Source organism: Achroia grisella, unplaced genomic scaffold (genome assembly GCF_030625045.1).
Source record: "Achroia grisella isolate CSIRO2021 unplaced genomic scaffold, CSIRO_AGI_Agris_v1 utg1111, whole genome shotgun sequence".
Lineage (NCBI taxonomy): Eukaryota > Metazoa > Arthropoda > Insecta > Lepidoptera > Pyralidae > Achroia > Achroia grisella.
Genome location: NW_026712581.1, coordinates 270,821 through 296,360, shown reverse-complemented (window position 1 = coordinate 296,360; position 25,540 = coordinate 270,821). Strand labels below are relative to the sequence as shown.

At 31.3% G+C, this 25,540-nt stretch overlaps 1 protein-coding gene across 2 annotated transcripts in view; it reads right to left on the bottom strand.

Annotated features, from left to right (window-relative positions):
- LOC131849591 (A disintegrin and metalloproteinase with thrombospondin motifs 7) overlaps positions 1–25,540 on the bottom strand; it is a 71,274-nt gene that overhangs the window by 11,170 nt on the left and 34,564 nt on the right. Inside the window, exons 4-8 of one of the 2 annotated variants that reach the window (XM_059199694.1) lie at positions 23,259–23,421; positions 12,919–13,527; positions 12,538–12,720; positions 12,212–12,462; positions 4,238–4,351 (exon numbers count right to left, since the gene is read on the bottom strand). In XM_059199694.1, coding sequence (XP_059055677.1) covers positions 4,238–4,351; positions 12,212–12,462; positions 12,538–12,720; positions 12,919–13,527; positions 23,259–23,421 — 1,320 coding nt within the window. The remainder of the gene's footprint in view (positions 1–4,237; positions 4,352–12,211; positions 12,463–12,537; positions 12,721–12,918; positions 13,528–23,258; positions 23,422–25,540) is intronic. The other variant, XM_059199703.1, reaches the window with a different exon arrangement.

Here is a 25,540-nt window from a genome sequence, read left to right as displayed (position 1 = left end):
TCACAACTGTTATCTTAGATAAGCATAGTCCGTCAGTTGACTGTGCCTGTCTGTTGTAGTAGTGAATGTAACATTTGACATGTCAACATTTCGCTGGATCGCTGGTGACAGGGGTGAGACTACCGCTGTCTCTCGGATTATTTTTTTAAACTGATTTCGGTATTCCGTTCACCGGAGTCAGTCATATAATAATGTCTTTTTTTGTATAAACTCATAAACTCATTATTTACGTAAAAGATTAGCTTTGTGATACTCAGCTACGGAAATTTGTCATCAAAAAATGATGATGATATATTATTATATAGATAAAAAATAATCTTCTGTCTAAAATGTGAAATAATTTACACTGCGGTATTGCTGTGTCACGTTACATGATAACGTCGTCCGTACGTACAAATACGTTTACGCGATATTCGTGGTGGCGACGCACGTCATAGACCCAAAATGTGACGTTCTGGAGAACTAAAATGTCTTATCTCGTTGCCCTGTAACTTTGCTGCCTTTCAACTGCAACATGGCCAAAGCGTGTTACAAGCATCTGAACCTGAGTATGTACTGTATAGTCTATTTTCCGCATTTAGCCTATCGTTTGAATACAGAGAAGTACATACAGACTAATTTGTACAAAGTTACAAGATATATGTGGATAATAAACATTATTCTATGAGTAGATGTGATGCTAAAATATATAGTAAAATAGTGGATACTACTGAGTTGGCATCGCTTACGTATCATAGGTTATAATTGCATAATATAAAATATTAATAATAAATATATTGCCACTTACTTATTTTTCGTCTGGTCAATTCAAAAGACCTTTTAGCATGTAGAAGAGGGTCGGTTAAATACTAATATTTACCTTAGGTAAAGATAATAATTTAGGGGACAAATGTATGTAAAGCATAATAATAATAAATTTAGAACGTTGATTAGTACTTATAAATATGCGATTCCAAATTAGGGTTGAATATATTATGCGGCCTATCTTAGTGCATAGTATTTATTCTAACAGCAATGAAAGTATATAATATATATAGGAAACACCCAGACCGATACACACTATCCTACTCATGAATACAAATGTTTATACCGAGCGAGGAATTGAACCCGCGACCATCGGAATTAAAGCTGTGAGCTTAACCGCCAGGCCACCGAGGCCGTCGATATAAATTATTATTTTGTAAGTATGTATCACAATGCGATGCGGTAATGTAAATTAATACTCGTATTTTATACGTATTCGCCGTTGCTATCTCGGTAATGTAATACAGACTATCTGATACTGTAAACCTACTATAATAATATGTAATATCTTCTGACATAATGCGGTATAGATTAAATAATTATTTATTTTTGTATTTGCTCTATATCATCAGAATCGTTTTTTTATTCTAAATAACCACCTTGCATAGAGTTAGTTAAGTATTTGTTCCTTTGAGTTATTGAAAATTCATATAAAATATTTAATCCTATCCATATTTATACGAGGTCATAAATTATTTCAATTATAACAGTTGATCGCTTGGTATACTGTTATTATCGACAAAAGCGATTCTATGTCTGCGTCCTTGTGATACCTCTAATCTCAGCATAGGAACATGAGTCAGACCGTGGTAGATGCCGGTGGCGCCAGGCAACCGTTGCCAATTTATAGTACACATATTTCCAAAATTATGTAAATATAACACTGTGTATTCTTTCGATCTAAATTTGACTACATGTTCTTTCTTCACTTTTAACTTTTTATTTTTTTATGTTATTACCTACTGTTGTAGTTACAAGAATTAAAATACGTATATAATTTAAGATAAGTCCAAATAATTATAAATATCAAAACTCGGTGAATAGTTAGAAGATAATGCAACCAGAGTTTCAACCTACTTAGTGTTACCTATTGGTTATTCACCATAAGGCTGGTTGTATTCTTATTTGCCGTCTCTGTGATGTAAAATATGTTGTCACTAATATTTCATGACAATATATTTTACATCTAGAATTAAGCTTTTTCGTGGATTCTAATAGCTTAATGTATTGTATATATATATAGCTTAATTAATTAAAAATATATTATAACATAACTAAGTAAAATGTAGATGCCAAAACAGTTAAGTACTCATACTTATAAAACAATTTTTATGATACACAGAAAAAAAATATTGAAGTGTTATACGCGACTTCGTCCATAATTATTTAACAAAAAAGTTAATTAGAGAATTTTCTAAAATAAAAGTAGCCTAAGTTACTCCTTATTACATCAGCTATCTGCCAATAAAAGTCCCGTCAAAATCGGTCCATAATTTCAGAGATTAGCCGGAACAAACAGACAGACAGATAAAATTTGTAAAAAATGTTTATTTGGTGTATGTACCATATTTATAGTATATTCATATGCATGTAGTAAAATATTGTTATTTTTATTTTTACAAACAGACACTCCAATTTTATTTATATGTGAGAGCATCGTCGTGCCCTACTGTGAATTACGTCCAAGACTACCTCTTGAGATAAAATCAGACCGACACAAAAAAATTGAGTGTCAATTTATATTTGTGAAGAAAACACAAATTTTAGACTAAAAATTAATCGGTAGGTTCGCCCCCTTCCACGTTAGATTCAAAATACATATATCGATGTGAAATGGGTATGGTAAGTGTTACGTTCACCACGACATCCACAGTTGACAATGGCTCTGACTATCCCAACTGGAAGAATTAGTCGTAATGATATGCAATGCATGTTTTTAAAAATATATTTATCGAAGGATTTATATCAAGCTTCGTTCGAGTGTAGAGATCATGACAGACTAATGATTCTGTTGCAATATTTTAATAACCTATTTGTGAGTGACCAATCCCATACGGCCGGTTACCGACGCATAGATACATTGCGAAAATTTCTATACGTACGAGTATATTGCGTAAAGATATTAGACGCACTGCCATCACGGTTTTAAAGTGCAATGAGTAAAACTTAGTCGCGCTTCTTTAAACTGAATTATAGTAATGTTTACCTTTAGTAAATTGTAGGTAGGTACTTGCTGTAAAAAATCACAAATCTCTAATTATTAGATATCTAATAATTAGAGATGATCTAATATGCAAATATAATTATTTTTTGGTCAAGGTCACTATCACAAACGGACGAAGTCGCGGGCACAGCTAGTACTATATAATTTGTTTAAATTCATATTTTATAAAAAAAATACTGAATTATTAAGTTATTAAATTTCATTTTCCAATACCAATTTAATAATTTATTATAATACGAATTCGTGATTCCTGTAATATAATATCTTATAATTAAAACAATGATAAATTGTCACTTTGATAAAACACATAAATTTTGCTTATAATGATCTTAATAATAATGTAACGTAAAATAGTTATAGCCTAATTAAACAGTATAACACCTAACATACTGGTTTATTATGTCTTTTGCGAGTGCATGGAGTACGCTCATCGCTTGTTATGATTTCAGTATTTGAGAGCGTCTCTTGTGAAATCGGGATACTGGTAGCTAATTCCATCCAAAATTACCAAAGCTTACAACGGTCTACACTTCGGTAATTTTAGAAGCGTTTGTTTAATAAACTATGAGAACGGCCCTCAAAACTATATGAACGATTCTTTGAAGGCGGCGCTATCGTTATTTTAATATATGGGTGAGTACATTATAAAATAAATCTTACAATTTATAAAAATATCAAACAATTTGGATGTAATAATTTCATAATATCTACGGGTATAGTCTATGAAAACATACACGTAACATCATACTTCAAAATTTCATATGTATTATTAGAAATAAGTAATACTTATTTTATAACTGTGTTCGGAAATGTACTATGTTTTCTTCTTATTTCGTCAGGGAAATGAAAACAATTGTAGCGAAACATGAAAACATTGCTCATAATATTCCCATATATAGGTATGTAGTTATAAAATATTAGTGCAAAATTAATATAGGATTTAAAATTAGTAGAAAAAAAAATAAGGTCACGAATACAAGAACTTTGTTTTTGCCACCAAAAAACCGACTTCAATTATTAAGGATAACTCAAAAACTCATATTAATCAAATTTGTGTAGGACTACACGAGAAGTATCAAGTCTGAAATAAAATAAGAAATCGTGTATACGTAAATCACGTTAAAATAAATTATCAGATAAAACATAAAAAAATACAGTCGAATTGAAAAATTTCTCCATTTTTAAAGACATAGAAAATGTAATACTTACTTGTGTCCCAGCTCGTGGGTAATGGTATGCGCTAACATGATGCCATTATCTTCATTAACGGAGCAACTTCTGTCAGGTCTGCACATCCCTGCTACGTGTGCCACGCCCAAAGTGCTGCCAACAAAACAACAACAAGTTTTAACAACCAAAACAACCCAAAAATAACACCAACTGTATTTTGTTATCAAATTTTTAGTAGGTACTCACGGAGAGTACAAATGTATCAGTGTATCAGTATTTAAAAACCCCCGTTTCGTGTCGGTTTTCTATGACAAAATCAGAGAAACCTGACACGGTACTAATATAAGCTATAACCGTCGCCACATGAACAATAAGACGGATATCAATATTATCAATAAACTAAATTACTTGTAATTGTTGAGGTACCTATGCTGTAACAACATCGGTGATAATGTATGCAATGCATTTGTAATTTTTAATGTTGTATTTATAGTTTTGTATTAAAACCAATGTTTGAAAGAATCTGTTGTTTTTACTTCCTAAATTCAGACCACGGTGGAAAACGTAATGTAAATAAAGGTACATTAATTCTAATATAATTGTAAATGTACTATATACTGAATCCGCTGGAATGGTCTATGTACATAAACCTAACATCTGAATATTTGACGGCCATGGTGTAGCGGTTTAGCACACCTCCATAACTTACGATGGTCGAGTGTTAGATACATCGCACACTTGTATTTAGGAGTTATTATTATTGTTTGAATTTGTTTGGGTGATTTCTATGTATATTGTGTATTTATTTACAAAAAAAAATATTTATATCAGTTGTCAAGTATTAATAACAAGATCTGCTTAGCTTGGGACTAGATGGCACTATGTGTATCGTCCAAGGTTGTTATTATACTTATTAAATAACGGATATATAATCGTAGAATAATATTTTAGTATCAAATACAATGCAAATTATGTTATATAGTAAGGAAACTATAATAAACAACTTTAAGAAGCTACTTACTACAACATGTTACAAGTTTATAATCAAGTTTAAAATACCGTTTATGTATAATATGGTATCATGGCATTATATATGGAATAAGTACTAAATATAATTCATTCACGTTGATTGAGGCTTATAAATTATCCGGTTTGCAAAAAGCAAGAAATAAATCGTTTGTGTACCGTATTTACATTCATATGCATGTAGTAAAAAACGGTTATTTCAATATTACAAACAGATACTACAATTTTATTTATATGTATAGATATGGAAATGATATAACACTTGATCTATTCTACCACACGTAAAGAAATGAACTATTTTAATTAATAATCGGAAAATTTATTTTAGAATAGTATAATTGTATATCTGAGATGTCCAGGACATGGTAAGTGGCGAAGATAAATAAGAAAAGCTGACCCCATCACGAGTAGATATTCTATAGGTAGTAACAGAAAAAGAGAGAGAAAAAGAGTTATTATTGTTTGTATAGTTAATTGGATCTTACCACGAAAAATTGTATGGCTAATAAAGGAAAGGTCACTAACATCTTTCGTCGTTTCGACTAGATTGCACTAGCCGTGGTCACTAGCTGACTGGAGTAACAATGTAGCACCTACCGGCCAGCAGTTTTTTTTACTACCTATTTAAGACCCAATTTAAATAATGATTAAACACGAAAGATTAAAAATAATTATTGTCATATTTAAAAATATGAATTAATTGTGACCATATTACATGTCTATATTTTTAAACCACTCGCAATTCACGTTCAGAGAGTTGGAAACAATTACTGCCCACGTCCATTTAAAATACATTATGACTAAACATATAGTAAAACAATATAGAAATATAAAATACATTAGTATCAAGTGGGATAGAAACAGATGTATGCCGCGTCTGCACTGCTCCGCGCCGGTCCTATACTTGGCGGAGACGCACGGGAATAGGCGGCTAATAATAATACACGCCGCTGACTCATGCCCACGCGGAAGCCGATGAAAAGCTCTATAAATTCCTTGCAATAAATTCAACATATCGGTATATAAACCTACCAGTAATCCTTATTATTAAATTGCAATAAAAATTGGAAATCAACTTTAATTGTTTAATATTAAAGCCGATTTCAGTAATTGTTTTTTTTTAGTTGATGCAGTTCATGTTATTAAAGTGTGCCAAATCTATAGTGCTTGACAAACGGTGATTGGTTAAACAAAGATTTACGGTTTATTTATATATTTCCCTACTTACTCGTACGTTACTTTCTCGCCTGTGATCTCGTGGTTATTGTTATTATGGAGCCAATGTAAAATATTATACTGTGGTTATTTATTACTGAGTTTTTTTTTAAATAAAATATTATAGTACACAGAAAGTCGAATACGTTTGCGTTTTACAATATTCAGAATTATTTCTGCATATTTATAGTTGGTTATAAGTAGGAATATTATAGAATATACCGATATCATTCTAGAATAATATGTTTGCTATGTAAATATACAAGATAAAGATATGAGATGCTATATTAAAGTACGAAAAATAAAGTAAGTACTGATGTAATAGTATGTAATAAAAAATATAAATAGACAAGAGGTAATTGGGATAATGTTAAAAAATATATGTAATTTATATTTTAAATGTGACAGAATATTATAATAATATTTTTGAAACTTAACGCGTTGATGTCTTTTTTACCTCACAATGTTTTCACCAAAATATTATCTCAATAAATATATATATTTAAAGAAGGTGTACAATTTTGACCAATGACTTTGGTATCTATTTGGTTAGACACGCTAACATTATTTTGGTCGTGGGTTTGATTGCCGTACAAAACAAATATTTTTATTCATAAGTTTAGATGTCTGTTTTGGTTTATGTGTTTTCTATGTATACTTACTAGTATTGAGTTTTTAATTACCAGTAACAATCAAAAACTTTTATTAGTACTGCAGTAAATTGAGACTAATAAACATCGTATCCAGCGATAAATACTCATTTTTTATTACATTATGTAATAAAAAAATATTTTAACATATTGCAAAGAGTACTGTATCGGCGAGAATATAAAACTAGTTTCCAATAAGTAACGTTAATGTTGAATAAAATTGACACGGTCAACGTCCACATTTACATAAATTTAGAGGTCATCCTCGAGTGAACAGGTGTAGCGTAATTCTTTAATTTGTAATGGACATCAATTGGAAAATAATTACGTTTACTAATATGATGCTTCAATTGTCATTCTCCTTTTATGGGACCCATCATTCACTTTGCGCTCGTTATTTATATTGAACCATGGGCTATCCAGGATGTCTTTAAAAAGGAGTTATGTCAGAATACTACCTATATATAGTAATAATAATTATTAAAAATATTTTTAAATTAAATTAAACTAACTACACGCCGCAATTCGATTGAGTATCCTTCTGACTCGGAACATTTAGATGATTGAAATGTCATTGTAAGATCGTAGTTTTGTTTCAGATAATATCATTTTTATATTGAACCAATTTTACAATACAATTATTCCGAAACTCTAGTGTATCTAAAAATGTTTATATTCTTCAATATTTCTAATATGATATTAGAAATATTCAAGAACATGATACTAGACTAAACCATTCAATTAATCGTAGTAATTTTATAACAGTTACCAATAATAAAAAGAAAATCCGTTCGATAGTATAATTTGATTATATGTCTGTGTGTAACACAAAGCGTAAAATTTACTGATTTGTTACTTACAAGATTTGAAGAAGAAGATTTGATTTAAGTGAGAGATAATATATTGAATTATTTAGTAGCATACGTGCATAATTACTAAGAGGACACCGTCCGCACGAACAATCCAAACTGTAAAATGTTAATTGACCATGAACAATCGCAAGGAGTCTCTTGACTCGCTTCGGTCGGCGTCTTCAAACGGAACAGAGAAAGTCGATATGGGGATAAAGTTAAACGTTTTCACAACTTTTCAATACCATTTTCGGTAAATAATTACATACAAAAGGGGCCAAGCACATTCATTGGTATAATTGGTATGAAAAACTTCAAAAATACATAATTGACGCCTGTTAATTGCCGGCCATTCACTATAAGCGCATATTGAGTAAGCAGTGTTAGTAATAATCATTGGTTTTATCTTTTTTGGAGTAGGTATGTATAATAGTGATAATAGTTTTGTATAAAAACTTCTTAATTATAAAAATTTCGTTATAGCTAACATAATTCCTGACAGATTGTATATATTTTTACACATTATATTTGTTGTCTGCAGTATTTACAATAGTTTTAATTCAGGAATTTAAAAGCCATTCCTAACTTTAATTTAAAGAATGAATGTGATGGTAGCTGTGATAGTAACAGTAATTTTGTTTTTTCTTTGAATGGTTCGTTGGTTGCAATTACATACATTAAACAACACTTAATAAATCAAATCATTATTTTGTACGATTATTTTAAACAAAACTATTACGAAATACTGGTTGATATTGTAAAATTAGTATTTGTACTTGTACAATATATATTTGATTAAATAAATGTAGTTCTTAAAATATTTATTTGAAATCTATAGACATATATGCACAGAGCATGACCAATGAGAAATTCTTAAACAAAGAATAAGCTATTATTCTTAGTGATGAAGTTATAGGCAAAATTTGGCAAAATAAATAGATATATATTGACCGAGGGTTATGTGAATTAGTCAGCTTAAGTGTGTATTTATGTATAATAAAAAGTGTAAAGATAAGCACCGCATTGCATGACACACGAGACTGCGTGGCGGCGACGGCGACCGACGCGACTAAATCAAAATTAACAGACTCCGTTATCTTAACGGCTTCCCTTTTGTACGAGCCGATACCTACTACGAATTGGGCAGTTTTTCACTGTAGATTAGTTACCGCTTATCTGTGATTTGATTACATCTACGGTATCAGTACATATCTATCTCACATATATTTTACCTCCGTATTTCTATAACCACAGATAACATAATATTTTATAGGTATTTTATTTTGAATATTTAATTAAGTATATTTTATTTTATTCACTATTCGAGTTTTATGTTCCAGTATACTTACTACTTGGAACAAAAAACTCGGATAGTGTTTATGTGTGTGTAGTAATTACCTATGGCTTTCATATTTATTCATTATTAATTTAAAATCCCGTTGAGCAATGATGTTCACAAAATATAAAGTTGTACTGGCTAATATAATCATATTTAATCTTCAATAATATTCGTTTGCAAATATTTATATATTTGTGACTGCATTCATGTTTTTTTAGTAGCTGATGCATAATGCATTGATGCACGGCCCGCCACAGGCCGAGCCCTCGACCGCAACACCGTTACCAACATGCTCATTGTCTTTTGATTGCCACCTTCCACGAAACAACATTCGACTACTTGTTTGTACCGTTTTCCGAAGGCACCATATTTCCTCATTGCATTCGATACACACTCGTTTTTGGTCATACGTGCTTTGTATAAAAACTAATGTACTGAATTATTCGATTTCAATTCTCTAGCTGCAATCTTTTAGGAGTTAGTAGGAGTTTCTTACATTATAGCGGCGATAGGAAACTTTGCTTTGTAAATCGAAAATTTATTTAATATTTTAATAATACAAAAAAAATTGTTTAGGCATTCATTCTTTTATAATGATCAATTAGATTTATCCGAGAATTAATTTGACTAAATACATAATATGTAATTTTGGCAAATGTAGGTCAGTTAGCAACTGAAACAAGTTAACCTAAAAAATTTAAACGATCTGTCTATTAGTAACACTTGGTAACGTTGGAAAATAACAAATATAAAACAAATAATCACGTAATCTGCTCATAGAATTACATAAGATCTTATCTGTTTATTATCAGAATCGGCTATGCGGACCGCATGCGCCTGCACAGGCCAGTCGGCGCTAATGTTTTGTTGAAATAAACACATTATGTCGAACCGACAATTCAACGAAAGATTAACAAAGTACATATGTGCATTCGAGAATGCCTACATATACAAATACTTGGGATGCATAAAGTTGTTGATAAGAATGCCTACATTCTTCTTAGATGTCGTTATATACAATGTTGCATGAAATAAAGTACCGCTACCATAAGAGTATGCTCATTAAGCACACAGTAGGTAGATACAATATTTTTTACAATCAAGAATGAATGAATGCCACACGTTATGCAATTGACAAAACTTCACATGACCAAAAATGTTATGCTCGTAATTACTTGCGCAAGTCTGTACGGCTGAAGCTTTTGTCAAAATTATGAACACCCATAAGTTCACACTGACCGTCCTTGGCCTTAATGTCCGCTCTTTGTTTTGATTGAACTGCTATTGCTATATGTGATCAGCAAATAAACGCAAAAAAGTGATAATGAGGTAAACGGTATTTTGTCTACCCTTTGCTTGAGCAATTGAGTTCATATTTATACAGAGCATTAAGTTGATAATATCAATGTAAATTGGAATTCTAGTATAGGTATTACCATGATGTTGTCGAGGTGGCTTGGCACAGAATTTATTCTTTCACTTTTGAGCATCTTTGCCTCCCATTTTATTATTAAAAATTTACGTCACCTCTAAAGGTATACTAACCATAGACGTTGCTGACGAACAGCAAAACTAAAATAACTAAAAATAAACTAAATTAACGTTATCAGACATTGTCTAAATAATACAATAGATAATTTATTATTTTACTAATAGAGGAAAAAGGTTATTTAGACATCAGTCATTCAGTAGTTTATATTTCACTTATTTTGGTCTCTGTTCTAATATTCAACTATGTGTAAAACTGGATGTTCATATAAAATAATTTTGCAGTAGTCATCAGCAGTACCGGTTTTATATCCAAAATAGACTGACTATTCATTAAGTATTCAATTCAAGACATTTACCGTCAGACGGCACGACAAACTCATCGTATTATGTAGGTGTTTGTGAATGTATTTATTTATTTACAGCAGTTGTATTGCCCAGTAGACACTGAGGCGCCGCCGTCTATTGAACTTTCTGCTGATTATTGATTATTATTTACTATTGAATTGATTTTTTTATATGACCAACATTTTAAAATGTAATACATATTTGTTAAATTTATAATTAGTCGTATAATGCAGCCAGTTATTTGAAATAGAATTACGATAATGTTTTCATTCATTTTGTATAGATCATTCAGTGTAGATCATTCCATTACTGGATTCGAGTATGTAAAAAAGAAAATGAAGATAAAAAAATTATAATACAGTATTTTTGTAGATACCTACATTAACTTCAATCAGAATCTAGTTTTGATTTTGATCTTCTTATTTATTACGTTATTCGTGATTTTAATTATATACCTAATCAATTAATTTAAATTGATAAAACATAAAAAACATATTACATTAATAGATTTTAATCTAGAATAAATAAACTGTATCTATTTATTGGCAAGAATCTTTTTTGCAGGTGGTAAAGATCAGACTAAGAATTCCATCTCGTGGCATTTCAATTTATTTTGATAATAAACACCAGTCACAGGCGTGGAAATTGTTGCACTAGTAGCAGAAAAATTATCAGATGAAATAAGTAAAGCACTAGGACTGTAAAAATGTGACGAACGAAATAAACGAATTAATTGAACGGATGTATTTTCAATACAGATATAGCTATATGTGTATTTATACTATATCATACATTAACGGTGCATATAAATTATTAATAGTATTTTCTCTAGATGACATATAAATTATTAATAGTATTTTCTATTTTAATTTTAATTATTGTCTCATCTTCAGTGACAAATGTGCGGAGTAACATCTATAATGTCTATAGGATTGTTCATGTATGTAAGTCATTTCCACCAGATGGCCCATTAGTTTGTTTGACATTCTTGGCAGTATTTAAATTTACAAATTCATTTAAAATTTATATTAGAAATGACTTTTAGAAAATATACGTAAATATTAGTCTATTGACGAAATATTAATTAAGATCATACCTACAAGGAGCGTCATGTACACTGCAGATGTCTTGTCTAGTAATAAGGATTGCAACATCATGATGATGTGGGTCTTTATCACTGTAAGGGTTCTGTTGTTGTTGCCAGTTACAAAAAGATGCTAGAGTTATGTCCGCATTCGAAGACACTGACAGTTTAGAATTCGTGTGTTCTTCTTCAATAAGAATTATTTTCACAACGACTATCTTAATGTAGTTGCCAATAGTGGGATCCATATATAACGAAGACACCTGTAAAAAAGGACACCATTAATTTGATAAAGAAATGTTATTTTTAATCATAAAATTTATTTATTCATAACTTACCATGTTCATTATTGTAAGTAGATACTCCTGTAATTTGGCTTTTTCGTGAAAATCTGTCATAGTTTTGTCGGCGACAAGTAGCACCTCTACATGTCTAGGTTTACTGACGGACCTTGTATTTCGCCTTGATTCTTCCATATTACTATAACGTGATTGTGTACGTTGCTGATATCTTTTGTAATCCTGGAACGTTTTTTTAATTATTGAGGAGATTATAACTCTAGGACGAGCATTTACAAAAATCACTGAATTGGTTTATATCACCGTCATGAGAGTGCTAAAATGAAAATAAATCCTTGTGTTAAAATGACTACTAATCGCTTCAGTCTCTGGCCTTATTTACAAGAAATCCTGTAAAATAATAAATATTAATAATCGTACCTTAAAAGTCTTAGATTTATGCTCTTCAATCTCATGCCTTTGCAAATTTTTAATTTTCCATTGGTATGGTGGTTGCTTCGTTGCGCAATTTTTTGATCGCCTATTTCTTCTTCGTCTATTCTTACGTCGTAATCTTGGTTCGTTTAACTTATTTCGACTTTTGTTTCTTACTACAGAGTTTTCGAAGGACTTACTTGATTGTGAAGAATAACTTTTAGATAAGTTATTTAGTCTCCTTTGTTCCATTCGTAATCTAGTCTGTTGTCTCCGATATTCAGTAGGATTTCGTCTCAAAGCTTCAAGTCGTCTTCGCCTTTCTTCTATTCCGTTTATATATTTTTTTCTATGGCGTTCTAATGTTTTTCTGTCTTCAATATTCCTTTTTGTATGTTCATTACGTTTCAAATGTTGTTCAAGCATACTTTTACTACACGAAATATGCGCGTCTGATTGACTGTGTATATCTCTTTTTGTTCTGTGATAAGCTTTGACTTTGTCTACGGCCGATCTTTTGAATATTACATGTGGTCTACCTAGAGAACCATTAACGGAAGTTTTATTTGACGGTTCTATCCAGTATTCTCCATACTCAGTACGTAAATGTCCAGCCTGTGAACAAATGGTATTATTTATACATTAAGTCTAATCATTCTATATATATATATCTCTTAAGTCTAATCATTCTATATATATCAGGAGAATATGAACAATTTTTCAAGAAAAAAGAAGTTCATATTAAATCTAAATTCACGGAATAGGCAACAGTATGAATACTTAAAAGTAGAAATATTTTGTTTGATTCATACGATCAATAAATATCGATTTGATGACAAATTCACCACTTATGTGAAAAATTATTCTAAAATTTTTAAAAAAGTTTGTATTTTGGCTAAATCTAATTATTTTAATAAACAAATTAAGCATTCTTCTGACAAAATCAAAACCATCTGGAGCATTATAAATAAAGAAACTGGAAGATCTAAAATAGCCTGTAATCAATTTACATTAAATTATGGTAATAAATTAATAACAACAACAAAAGATGTAGTTAATATTTTTGAAGATTTTTTGCTAATATTCCGATGGACATTACATCTTCTCTGGACTCATCTCCATCTCGAGCAAAAACATTACTAGAGACTAATATCGGTTGTTGTTCTTTAAGATTTAAATTTTCACATGTTAGCCCCTTTCATATCATAAAAATATTCAAACAGCTAAATTTAAAAAATACGGAAGACCTCTGGGGCATGTCTGTAAAAGTAGTTAGATCTTTCATTAGTTAATTATTGTTACTCCATATCTAGCCACTATTTTTAATAAATGTATTGATAATGACATTTTTCTACAATTAATGAAATTTAGCAAAATAATCCCACTATTTAAATCAGGAGATAAATTTGAGCCAGGGAACTATAGACCTATATCTATTTCGCCAGTTCTAAGTAAGGTGTTTGAAAAGATAATGTTAAATCAAATGTTACAATACTTCAGGGTTAACGGACTGCTTCACAGTCAGCAATATGGTTTCACCGCAGGCAAATCTACTACTGACGCAGGTGTAGCGCTAATGACACATATTTTCGAATCTTGGGAGAAGTCACAGGATGCACTCGGAGTTTTTTGTGACCTATCAAAGGCATTTGATTGCGTGGATCATAAAACGCTTTTGTACAAGCTCGAACATTATGGTATAAGAGATAATGATCTAAAATTAATGAGAACTTATTTAGAGGATAGGGTCCAAACTGTAGATAAACAGAAACAGTGTAAAATCTAAGGGAGCTAATATTAAAATGGGCGTTCCACAAGGGTCAATCTTAGGCCCTTTTCTCTTTTTAATCTACATAAATGACCTTCCCTTTATGGTAGAGAAAATTGCAGATATAGTGCTGTTTGAGGATGATACTTCGTTAGTGTTTAAAATTGGACATCAAAGTAATCAATTAGAGGATGTAAATTGCGCAATGTCTGCAATATTAAATTGGTTTACATGTAATAACCTATTATTAAATTCCAGCAAAACAAAGTGTATAAAATTTACACTTCCTAATGTAAGACTAATAAATACACAGTTATTGCTTAATGACGAAATAGTAAATTTTGTTAATCATAATTTTTTTAGGTATGACAGTAGACTCGAAATTACAATGGGGGCCCCATATTTCAAAATTGGCCGGTAGACCCAGTTCTGCTGCATATGCAATTAGAAGAATTAGGCAATTAACAGACGTGACGACGGCTAAACTTGTATATTTTAGTTATTTCCATAGCATAATGTCTTATGGCATACTGCAGTGGGGTAAAGCAGCCGATATAAATATTATATTTATTTTACAAAAGAGAGCCATACGTTCTATTTATGGTATGGGTTCAAGAGAGTCATTACGTCAGTGCTTTAAAGAATCAAATATCCTCACCGCGTAAAGGTTCACTAAAAGCGTAGCGGTTTTTGTATTGATTGCCGCATGCATTCTTATGTAAAATGTGAATACTATAACTATCAGATGGCAATTGTAAGTAGCTTTGACGTGTTTTGAGTAGTCATGCTCACTAAAATGTCCAGACTTGTGGCGGCGTGGTGGGCCGGGTCATTGGGCTCCCTAAAATATGGTCGAGCGCAGTGATGGCTGGCTCATCCGTCATACTCGTGAACGGGTGCTGCTTGCAGGGACTGGTCTGCTGTAATCACTATGACTGATTTCCTCTTATTGATTGTTTAACCAGTTGGTTATATATTCAATATTTTTTCTATTTGAGTATTTAATTGAATTAATGCTAATTGGTGGTTTGTATTCACACACTTAAACTTAAAAATGTAAAGTAATAATAAAATTATTTAAAAGAGCAACACGCAAGTTTCTTGCTCGTTCTTCTTGTGATGAGAATGAGAGCTTTCTGAATGAGCGGTAGATTAAAAAAATGTAATGACTATTCAAAAGTGCTTCAATGTAAGTTTATTTGAATAAATGATATTCTATTCTATTCTTTATATAAAATAAAGTCCATATAGTTACAGAGAGAATGCTTTGCACTGAACGCAATATAATATAGAATAAAAATGAATTCAACAGATACTATTACGTGAATATTACAGATACTGGAAATAATTCTTAAACAATATAAAGTTAACTAAAACTAATATACTAACATACAGTAATGTATGCTGTAGTATTTTTCAATATTCTTTTAATATATTTATGTTGCATATTTTACATACAGCAATACATAATAGAGTACAATAGGAAAATACAAACAAAATGAAATAATACTATTGGATATTTTGAAATTTTGACTAATCATTCACTGAGTGCTAAACCGGTAGTGATCAGCGGGGCAACAATTCTTCTGTCCCTGTCTATTTGTTGGCGGGTTGGCGGTATTAGATAAATTGATTGATAATAAATCAGTGGCGGCTATGAGCAAATTTTAATACAAACTATTTTATCGAAATGGAGATCTAGCATTATTGTTTCGATATATATCCACTATATTATTAATAATAATTTTAGTGCAGTTTTTAAATGATTTGTTTAATTAATTTTTTAGAATATATCTATCACTAATTCGGAAAGCTGTCTCTTCACAAGAAGTATGAGCAAGAAACTTGCGTGTAGCTCTTTTAAACAAACAATGTTATAACTTTATATTTTTTAATTTATGAATATAAACTACCAAATAGCACTAATTTGTTCTAGATATGTACACAACCAGCTGATTGAGAAAATTAGTCGTAGAGATTAGTGCTGACAAGTCCTTAAGCAGCGCTCGTTTATCAGTACGGATGAACTTGTCATCACTGTGCTTGATATTTTGGGAAGCCCAATGACCTGGCCAAATAATAATACTACTATTACTGTACATAATAAAGATAATACATCTTCACGACTGTTATTTCAGATACGGTTGTCAGAGACATTGTCAATTATGTTGGGATGTCAATTCGTAACGAATATAACACTTAATATGTTCATGTCATCATTAGACTGTAACTAAATTTCGAGAATGACAGGTAAAGATGACATGGAGCTGAGCGTGCTAATTGGGATCAAGTATTTAATTTAGTGGTATTACATGTAGAGCTTACGGTACAGTACTACTGAAAAGTAATACGAAAGCAGTAACTACAGTTCATAATTTGTCTATAATATAAAATCTCACGAGATCGACTATATTTTACGGGAGTTTATAATCTTACGGTGATACTTACATTTCGCTCGTTTTGTTCGAATGCAACATGATAGGGGCGAGCCTACCGTTGTTTTAATCCCATCTCTAAATAATATAATAGTGACTCATACCTAGAGGACCTATTATATAGATAACAACGTGATCTATGTAATTACGTAGCAGTTAGTACAAGGGGGCTAGCCTGTATATTGCTGGCGGCCTTGAAGGACCGGTCACGAAAGTCGTAAGAGGTACGAGTACTACTCAAAATTACTAGAGCCATTAATTAATTAATTAATAATTAATAGTCAGTTCCTTGTTGCTAAAGTGACCACCTGATAATGTTCTAATATTACGATACCGTGTGAAGTCAACATTTGGCATTATTATTTATGAATAGAAATAATCTTTCATTATTTATTAAAAGTTAGACTTTTTTTACTATCTGCGCACGTTAAAATTGTACTGTGGATGCTGTTTTTATGCGTTTGTTGTAGTAACTATACTACGACCAACTATATTGCACATTTAATATTTTAGTACGCGGTACTAACGTCGAGCCTTACTGTCATATCTTAGTTTTAAATTAACTCAAAGTTCAGAATGTAATAAAAGTATAAATAAAACATCCTACTTATTATATTAATTTCCAAGGTAATGTGTATAGAAGAATTGTCCTTTTTATTTCAGTTTCATTCAAAGTCTTTGGAAGATTTAGTAAATAAAATATTTACTTCGTATAGAGAAAATGATAAGTAGGTAATCAATACAAATTAATAATGTACTTTTTGTAGAGATATTTCGATTTCTAATTCTGTGTCGCTTTTATAGAAAGTGAACGTTCATATTACAGATATTTCCACTTAAGGCTTCCAACAGGTGCCTCCTCGGTCAAGTGGATCTTATGTGCTTTAGGCGGTGAATTGATGTTTCAATGCATTATAATGAAGAACCACCTTGGTTACCGGTTCCAGAGCTAATATGGGCACACTTCTAACTTAAGTCAATTTAAAATAACATATCAATTTAAGTCGATACTTTCAATCTATACGTATTATAAAACAAAGGCTGCCGCCCCGACTATTTGTATGTTCGCGATAGTTTCAAAACCCAATAAAGTGATTTTCATAGATTTTTTATATATCAATAGTAATTTTTAAGAAAGTTTAGGTGTATAGCTCGTTAAGGTTTTGTGTAAATTATTTGAAATACCTGTGCGAAGTCGGGGCGGGTTACTGTTAACTAGATTGAAAAAAAATTGTGAAGCACGAGTTGGCCTCAAGCCGTCGATTCCGTGGCGAAATTTTATTTTCAAACAAAGAGATGCCAGACTTTGTATGATAGTTATATAATCAGCCTATCATTATTTTAATTTTTAAAATCTATACAGTATATGTACTACACAAGATTAGTTTTTAGGTATTGTATTCATAATACAAAATCTATTATTGTACTGATATTATTAGTTTCTATAAAATAGGTCACTGAGAATAGCACGTTTTACTTGGATCTGCCTTGGACCTCTAAAAATAATAATAACGTCATTATAATTCGCATAAGAAGAACACTAGAGGTTATAAATTATGAAACCCACCTATTATACTGATGCACTGAATACAAAAACTCAATAAAATAAATGGGATAATATAATAGAGGTCTTGATGTGCATGAAATTAAATATTATATTTAGTGAGGGTAATTAAATATTACATTTTTAAGGGGGTCTTCCTATGTGACGGCCTGTTTTTTAGGGATATTTTAGGATTTTTTTTCTACGACCAGTAAATATTTAGAGCTTCAAGTTTTTTATCATTTATTAACACATATTTGGACAGTATAAATATAAAATTTCAGCTAAAAATATTCAGTCAAACTAGAGTTACAGCGCTCTGAACACCCCCGCCTCGAAAAAAAGAGCTCCCACTTCCTCCACGATTCCGGCTGATCGGCTGATCTGAAAAAAAAAAAAAACGGCGTTTTAATTTGTAGGCTTAAAAGCACGGAATGACCTATAATCAAATGAATATAAAAAAAATTGGATTTTTGATAGACATTTGAAATAAAAGTTGCAAATTAGGCGTTTTTTTTTTTTGTTTTTTGCTATAAAAAAATCGAAGTTTTGAAAATTTTCGATTGATAATAGTTCATTCCATGCGTTTACATATATTGAGTGTGCCCTGTAAATTTCAAGTAATTCGGTCCAGCCGTTTCTGAGATACAATGGAGGAAAGTTTGAAAAACACAGTTTTGAGAAAAACGCGTTTAAAGTTTCAAGTCCGTTAAAAACTATTAAAATATCAACTTACTCTCAATCGGCGATGCCTGGTCCATAGAGTATTCCTTCCTCTTCCTCGTGAAACTCTTTTAAAGCAGATTGTTCAGCTCTTGAGTCAATCCTGGCTTGTTTAACGACATCACTTACGCGCCGCTCAGAGCGTAAGATTCGCTTTTCATCCCGTTTCTCAACATACGCTTGGGCTTCACGACCAACAGGGCATCCCATAATCGACATAACTTTTAAAATACCTTGAAAACCTTCATTAAAGATAATAACTGCTAAGTAGCTAGCAATTTCAACAACTTTGGGACCAGAATGAAGATGTTTAGGAGCGAAAGTCCAAATCAAAGAATTCAAAGATTCGTTATTGTTTTGTGTCTCTGCTCCTAAACAACGAATTAATAATTCGTCTTTCGATAAATCTTCGAAAACCGGTTTGATAGCTTCTTGGACTTGCGGAATTAGAGGTGGTTTATCGTGATGAAATTGGTCCAGTTCATTATTAGCTTCAGCCTTACGCCATTTACACTAACTGTCTTCGCCTTCTGGACAAAATTGATGTTGAGGGTTTTCATCAGAAGAACATTTGTGATAGTACGTTGCCCAAACTTCCTTTCTCATATCTTCAAGCGAATCTGGATGGCGTCGAATTGCTAATCCGTAGAATTTTGTAATTTCTTGGATAACTTTATCAGTAAGTTTACCTGCTCCTTTTCTGTTTAAGTCTGTAGAAACGTGTCTAAACTTGTATAAACAAATATATTAATAAAAGGGAGGCCAGGTATAAAGCCGACGGTACACAATAGGCCCGGTCTCTAACTGCCAACTCACCGCTCCGAACCGCTCTTTCTTTTACCTGCTGTATCTTTAAAACGACTTCGAATTTTCTAAAATCGCTTTACTACCGTATTCTAGACATGTTAAGGAAGCAATTTATGAAAAAAAAAAATCGATTTTTTCAACCCATCACATAGGAAGACCCCCTTAAAGTAGGACAAGAGGCAAATGAAGTGCCCGTTCATCTCGGTTGTAATTATTTATGATTATACTTAAATATTTATAATATCACGTAATTGAATCTATGTAGTTTGCTCTCTACTAGATGGCAAATTTAAATTATTCTTTTATTTAAACCGTTTTTTTTTCATAGCAGATATGTACTTACGTTGCATATATATGTATATATATTTGATATGGTGATCTAGTGGTGGTTTGAACACTGTTTTATTTTCAAATGTGATGGGTTCAATGCCTTGCAAGGTACAAATATTTTACCGAACCCGCTTTAAAACCGCTTCAACATTGGTTGCGTAGTTTTAAAAATTTAAGCATACATACAGATAGATACAGACAGCGACAGCGACTTTATTTTATACTATGTAATGGTAATGATATAATGATATAGGGTTATGAATATATTACTTATGACATCATCTTTCACATAAACGATATATTTACGTTTATAGTGGATAATATTTTAGACGTAAATATTTTATTATAATAGAATATATTATTCAGCGGGGTAATAAAAACGGAGTCTATTTGAAAGTGTGGGAGACACTACGAAGATCGACCAACGTCATTATTTTAGTATTTTACATTATTAATTTGCAGAAATTAATAACGTAAAATACGAACCCTATTAATGTATAATCAAAATGCTTTTGACTGGTTTTTTATATACCACAGATTCGGTGCGAATTCCTCGGAACGGCCGGGGCGATGCCGGAGTCTCGACGCTTCGTATTATAATTAATTCCTTTATCATGATCAAATGCCATTTAGAAATATTTGTTTCAAACGAATAATCAAAATTATACACCCACATGCACGTTCAAATTTTTTTAGTACGGATATATTATTATTTTTTGCAATGATCGATTACCTACGTCTTCATAAATGTGCCACTGTTAATTAATACATATACTTATGTCAAAACATAAAACTAGAAAATATACACGAAAAACTACGCCCACTTTTGTAACTATAATTTATGACCTAGGCGTATATGATTTATGCAAATATACTGCATTAGTATCCAACCTATCAGTCATGTTCAAGGTCAAGTACACCTACGAATACATATTTATAAATATATCTAGCGGTGTTTTATAAATGAATATGTGTACCTATACATATACTAAAAATGTAACTAAGAATTACTATTATTGCGGAACTTTATCAACGAAATAAAAACGAAAATAATGATTTTTAAAACTTTTATCTGTCTGTCTGTTCGTTTGTACAATCTAATCTCAAAAACTAATTAACCGATTTGGGTGCGGATTTCATTAATATATTGTGGTAAGCTTCACTTAAAATATACATTTTGTTTTATTTATTATTAAGTTTTTTGTTAGTAAACATATATTAAGAAGTTATGCTGGTACTAAGTCGCGGGCTCACATAATATATGATGTGTATGGTATGCGATTTATTTACTAGTTCTAAAACGGCTTACATACGGCATTAAACTCAGGGAGCGATGTCGGAGCAGGTGGAGATAAAATCGGTCGGCGAACATATACCTATGTAGATGTAAAATCAGTCATGCTCCATTGTGACAACGCTTCCTGGACTATAAGTACTCTTAAGCGATTAAGCGATATTCACAAAAACAATTATTACATCCCTTCTATTGGGCATTCCTTTCTCTTTATCTGTTTTATTTGTCCTATATGTTGACCCGTATTTAACACACATATTCTGTTAAAATTTAAACCAATTTTTTCTAGCATTTATGTTTACACAGATATTACGCCTTGTCACGATTTTATATGTAAAATTAAAGATTATATGATAATCTTGCTGCAGGTGACTGTAATTAATTACTTTATCTATTATACACCGCTGTATGTACACACAATAATTGTATTTACGATGGAAGTATTTCTTACCCAAAAGCACCTAAAAATGGGGAACTAGAGGAACACTATAGTGAAAACTTTCAGCTATCAAAAATATATTCTACGTCTTCTAAATCAAAACAAATCTAATCAAAGCTGTGATTTTTTTCTTTAGATTTGTCGTTAGTTTAATCAGTGAATCATTACTATGCTATTTCTACTGTATCATTGAGGTAAAAAAAATATTGTAACTACACCTAGTTATAATAATATTTTTCTTTAAAATTATATTTTTGCACATAGTGAATTTCGACTAGACTTGTGAATACAATACAATACTGACGTACTTATTATTAATGATTAAGCTACAATGCATAAACAAATTATTTTACAATACATACATACATATTGCTTATGGGATGGAAATGATTATACTTTATTTAAGCCGGTTAGCCATGGTGACATGGACAAAATCGCAGACACAAGTAAGAAGCTATCTACCAATACATATTTACAACGATTTCAGAACTCAGTATAAATTTAAAGTGCACTCCCTCTAACGTTCTAAATATCACAAATTGAAAATCAAAGTAATAGATTGCCAGGTGGGTGTGGAAACAATCGGAAATCAATTAACTGTGCACAAGTTTGCGAAACAGCACTCTCTACAAACGTTGCTAAATCGGTTTCACTTTTACCTACTGGCGGCGGAGCATCGTATCTCACATCTTTGATTAGTACCTACTGATTAAACTAGCCATGTATATCTCTTTTCTCAGTATGGACAACCTACTTAAATGTATATTTTTCTATTTAGAGAATCATCTGAACCGGTAATTATGTGATTATCATATTTCGTTAGTTCTGTTCTGTTCGTTAGCTCAACTCATTTATGGTTATTTTTGATGAATATAAACGAGATTAAAAAATCTTTATATACGAGGTATTAAAAAAATACAGTTCATCATCACAAGGAGACATTCGTATTCTCCATATACTAGGTACATATTAATGCATAACATTATAATTATGAACAGATAACTTACAATTCCATCGCAGGCGGATATCGCCACACTTGAGTCTGGTTGTCCCCTTATAGTTCCAATATAGTGGCAGGATGTGGTTTCCAATTTTGGTGTTTCTCGTGTACGGCGCTCTGCATAGTGCCGCTCCACAATCATTGCGGGCGTTATGAAAGTTACGGACGGCCTATAAAGAAAAGAAAAAGTTTTTGAGACAAATGAAAATAAAGCAAAAGCCCGTTAAGTATTTGGAAAACAGTACATTATAGAGCATTTTTAAACAGCAATACACGTTGCTCTACTTTGCTTAAGCATATTTTATTCCACAGAAACTACCAATTCCAAAGAGTACAATAAAAAGTAGTTTCATTTTTTTAGGATTCAATACACTCCGCAATAATATAAGGTATATTATTGAAGAGTGTATGGAATCGGACTAAACGTTGAAAGGATTTCTCAAATCGATGCAGTGATAACAGTTTATTTTTTCGTAAAAAAATCCTCACTCTTTCTCTAGAATATAATAAACGAATTTAATTAATAATATAATTAAAAATTTACGCGATTGAATATTAAAACTATATGAGGTAGGTAGTCCTTAAAATATAGGTAAATAGGTCTAATATGAAGAAGAGAATTCTTGTTGAAATCGTATATCTACATATAGGATGTTCCGTTTTTCATTTCAGTACAAAACGTCGAACATTGAAAAATGTTCCATCCGCAGCAATAAATTAAATCTTCGCGCATATCGGCCAAGGAATCTGTCCGCTATGGCTTCGACCATAAAAAGTAGATTTCGCGCTGGCGCGACAGGGTCAAGATTTATTATAGGTATAGAGCCACAGTTGGCCTTAGATACCACCTGCTTTTTTATTCTGTTGGTAAACTGAAATTGTTTTAAAATGATGCAGGTTGGGTTGAGAGATAAATTAATAGGATTATCAGATTACCTTTACAAGTTAACATCCATCTAGATTTTGACATATCGTTTAGACTTATCATGATATGACTACTACTATATTCTTACTACTTACACTACGCGAATTACTATAGAAAATATACTACTTTATCAATATATCATAATTATAAGTATATATAATTATGTACGGTAGTACTACTATGACAAATATTGCTGGCTATATTTATCTTTAAGCCTTGAGGGAGGTATGTAATTACAATTGGTAGCAAACAGCACGGCGGTGGTAGCGGTTAAACACAGTCAAGTGTCATTATGGCAATTAGCAGAAGTAAACATATGGCCGCCCTAGAAAGGTACCGGTGGTAATGCGAGACGTGTTCTCTATAGTCAAGAACATATTGCGTCTCGTACTTTCCTACCATAACACAGGTTCATTTTCAAATTTTGAAATAGGATATGTGAGCAACGTTTACTTATTTATACTATTATATATATAATGACAATATTTGAGCTAGTCATAATACTGTATATAGGTATACTCTATACTTCGCATAGAGATCAAATTTAAATCACATCTACTCAATGTCATATTCAACGATATATGCATTCCTTATTTCGACATACATATTGATTGACTGAAAGATAACGGATAATCCGATGGTCTACCGTCCCCCGTATATTTGAACACTGCGAACATCACAGAATGTAATCTGTTGTGTCCTGTATTCAAAAGGATGTGTCTGCAAAATATCATGAAGTAAAATAATATAAAATTGCCTTTATATTTTCTGTAGGGATTAGAGATCTATATATTTTTATGCTATTTATGTAATGTACTGGGTGATTGGAGTGCTGATCAAATTGAGGTCTATCTCCCGAAGAGAAACAATCATAGCTTAAATAAATCAATGCTAGTTATTAATATATTAAATATATATTATAACCTATTAAGATTATATTTTATGGATTTTTCCAGGCATTTACAATCCTCATTTGTATGGTTTAATTAACTATTATGATGGATTATCTCTCATTTTATGATTATATTTCAGTTAAGATGTTGATAAGAGTTCTTTAGAAAGATAATTAGTATTAGCACATAATGGTGGCGATTGTTTTACAAATATCACATACAAGGTAATAAGTATATAGTTTTTAAAACACACATGTCTACTTTCATCTATGAGCCCTGTAATGGATAAGATATTTAGTTCAGATATGACGATTTTATAGTCGTCGTGAACCATGTTTCAATACCATAAACCAATAACACATACACCTACATCTAAGTAAAACAGTTGAGTAAATTTGTACCATCGTCATTGTATTTTGAGCTAACATTTATTAAATGGGATGTTATTTATTTTATATGTAATTATATTTC